Source organism: Histoplasma capsulatum, genomic scaffold (assembly GCF_000149585.1).
Source record: "Histoplasma capsulatum NAm1 scaffold_5 genomic scaffold, whole genome shotgun sequence".
Lineage (NCBI taxonomy): Eukaryota > Fungi > Ascomycota > Eurotiomycetes > Onygenales > Ajellomycetaceae > Histoplasma > Histoplasma mississippiense.
This window is the reverse complement of record NW_001813978.1, coordinates 2,336,691-2,339,123: the sequence shown is the minus strand read 5'-3', so window position 1 is coordinate 2,339,123 and position 2,433 is coordinate 2,336,691. Positions and strand designations below refer to the sequence as shown.

Below are 2,433 nucleotides of genomic sequence, written 5' to 3'. Positions count from 1 at the left end.
TTCTAATTGAACTTGGCTAGAGAGGCCTTGGCCTTGGAGCGAACATATAGCAAGGGTGCCGATGATATTTATCCAATCAATACCCCAACTGGGCCTTTTTTTTTTTTTAAGGCACGGCTTGACAATCCGTTGTCGCTTCGATGGCTCCAAGCTGAACTCAAATAAAGTCCCGGCCGGATGATTTTTGCTTATCTTCCCAAGCGTGGACAGCCTGGCAGCGCTCGATTGGTCGACCCGCAAACGCCAGGGCGCTGGTGGTCAATGGATCAACTTTTTGACTCTAAACCTCGGTGCTTTTTTTTTTTTTTTTTTTTTTTTTTTTTATTATTATTATTTTGCTTGATTATTTTTACTTTTTCTTGGCTTGACTTTACTTTGGGTTCTTTATTTTGAGAAAAAAACCTTGTCCGTTTGCGTCCAAGAATGATGGGGGGGGGTGTTTTTTTCCTTATGTATGTATGTATGTTTGTTTGTTTTTTTTCTTTCCTTCTCCGCTTTAACCCAGTCACTGTTTATCGTAGTGATGCTGTGAAACCAACATCAAACACACCTCGCTAATAATGCATCCGGGAAAAAAACCAGAGGTTTTAAATTTTCTCTGCGCAAGTTGCAGTTGCAGTTGCAGTTGTAGTTGCAGCTGTCGTTGTAGATGCGGCGACTCCTGTTTGTGGCTAGTGTTCGTATCTCTCTCCTTTGTCCTGTGGTGTCACCTCCTTCCTGAAAAACCTTCTGCGAGTCCCCATGTGTCGTCTCCCGTCCCCTGATACTTACTTACCAGTAACAATACTCCGTACCTGGATAATAATAATAATAATAATAATAATAATAATAGCCAGAATAGCGATAACTAACCGTCATCCACAAATTCTGTCACTATCGTTGATCAGCGAATTTCAGCCCTCCACCCTTTCCCGATTGCAGTCTTCTGGAGCAAAAGAAGAACGCGACGATGGGAAAGCGGCGAGGGTGGGGGTGGGGGGGGGGGAGGGGGAACCGCCAAGGACTTCGAAAATGATTCAAATACGTGGTGGTGGGACTGGAAGATGGCCTCTAAAAACCACGCCGCTATTCTAACTGTACGGAGTTACGGGGGAAAAAAAATAAAATAAAATAATATATATATATATATATATATATTAAAAAATTAAAAATTCTCCGCTGCTGGAGAAAGAGAGTGAGTGGCACGGGGTTGACATCGTTGTTGCTAAGAGAGTTAGCGGCATAACATGAGGATTATCATCTGATGAGCCTATTTAAGGCCATTGAGAAGTCATGACCTCCTCCGGAGAGGCTCTAACGTAGCTTTATTAACGTAGCTTTATATGGCACTGATGAGAGAGAGGCGCTCGCAGATTTGTATCTTTGACAAAAAGCCAACAAAAGGGGTTGATGTGGCCCCCTGGGTGGAAAATTGTTAGGTCGGCCCCAGTACATCGGCATCTTGCAGTCTTCCTTCGTTAGTATGTTCTCCCTGTGGCAAAGCAGTGGACATGAACAAAATACGGTTTGGGTGGCAAGAAGGGAGAAGAAAACAAACGGCGGGAGAAGGACAAAACTTCAATATATATAATTATAGATAGGCAGACAGACAGACAGACAGACAGACAGATAGAGATAGAGAGATATATATATATAAATAGATACTTTTTTCTCTAATGGTTTCATTCCATTCATTCCTTCTTGTATGCTTCCCTGCCCTGGAGCTTGACAGAGACTATTACGTCAACATATGGGAGGTCCCTCCTGTGCCTATTGGTATTGTGGTTATTCAGTGCTCCCACTGGGCCACTGGGCCACTGCCTCTGCCCTTTCCTTGGGCCATCCGTTAGAGATGACTCCGTAAGTGTAATCAGGCAAACATGGGGGAATTCCCGTAACAATCCGTTCCCAAGCGCTAAACACAACCATCGTCATCCAACTCGCCACGCCCGCGGGATTCCAATTCTGTCACCGGTGATCTGCGCTGCCATCTTCATCTTCATGATGATGATGATGATGATGATGATGATGATGATGAATTGGGTTAAGCGCAAAACAGACCAAAGCAAAGAAAATTGGGGCATTTGTTTTTGCTTATTATTTTTAGGGCGTGTTAGGGCCGTGACCGGGGAGACAAAAAAGGTTCGAAGCCCAATTTTCAGTCAAGGATCCCTTTTTGGTTGTTTCGGTTTTGCTCCACTCCAGCGTGGAAGAACAAACCGAACTCTGTGGGCGGCTGGGCGCCAAGGCCGGGATTCGTTGGGCTCTGATGGGGGTTTGTATCTTGTATTTGTCTGTCCTGTCTGTCTTCTTTTTCTTGTTGATGACGTGATAACTTACTATGTAGTTAACTACCGGAGTAAGTTAACGGGGAGATATGATTTGACGTGATTGTTATATCCGTAGTGAGTCCATGGATTGTCTGATTACTGGTGTTCCCTGGATGTTTCGTCC

General features: G+C 44.2%; 1 protein-coding gene across 1 annotated transcript; it reads left to right on the top strand.

Moving 5' to 3' along the window:
* Positions 1-1,729: 1,729 nt before the first annotated feature.
* On the top strand, positions 1,730-2,405 carry HCAG_05555 (predicted protein; the record flags this gene model as incomplete). Its single annotated transcript, XM_001540038.1, has 3 exons — positions 1,730-1,839; positions 2,097-2,338; positions 2,386-2,405. 3 exons carry the CDS (start codon positions 1,730-1,732, stop codon positions 2,403-2,405), a joined length of 372 nt encoding a protein of 123 aa, XP_001540088.1.
* Between the last annotated feature and the right edge of the window lie 28 nt (positions 2,406-2,433).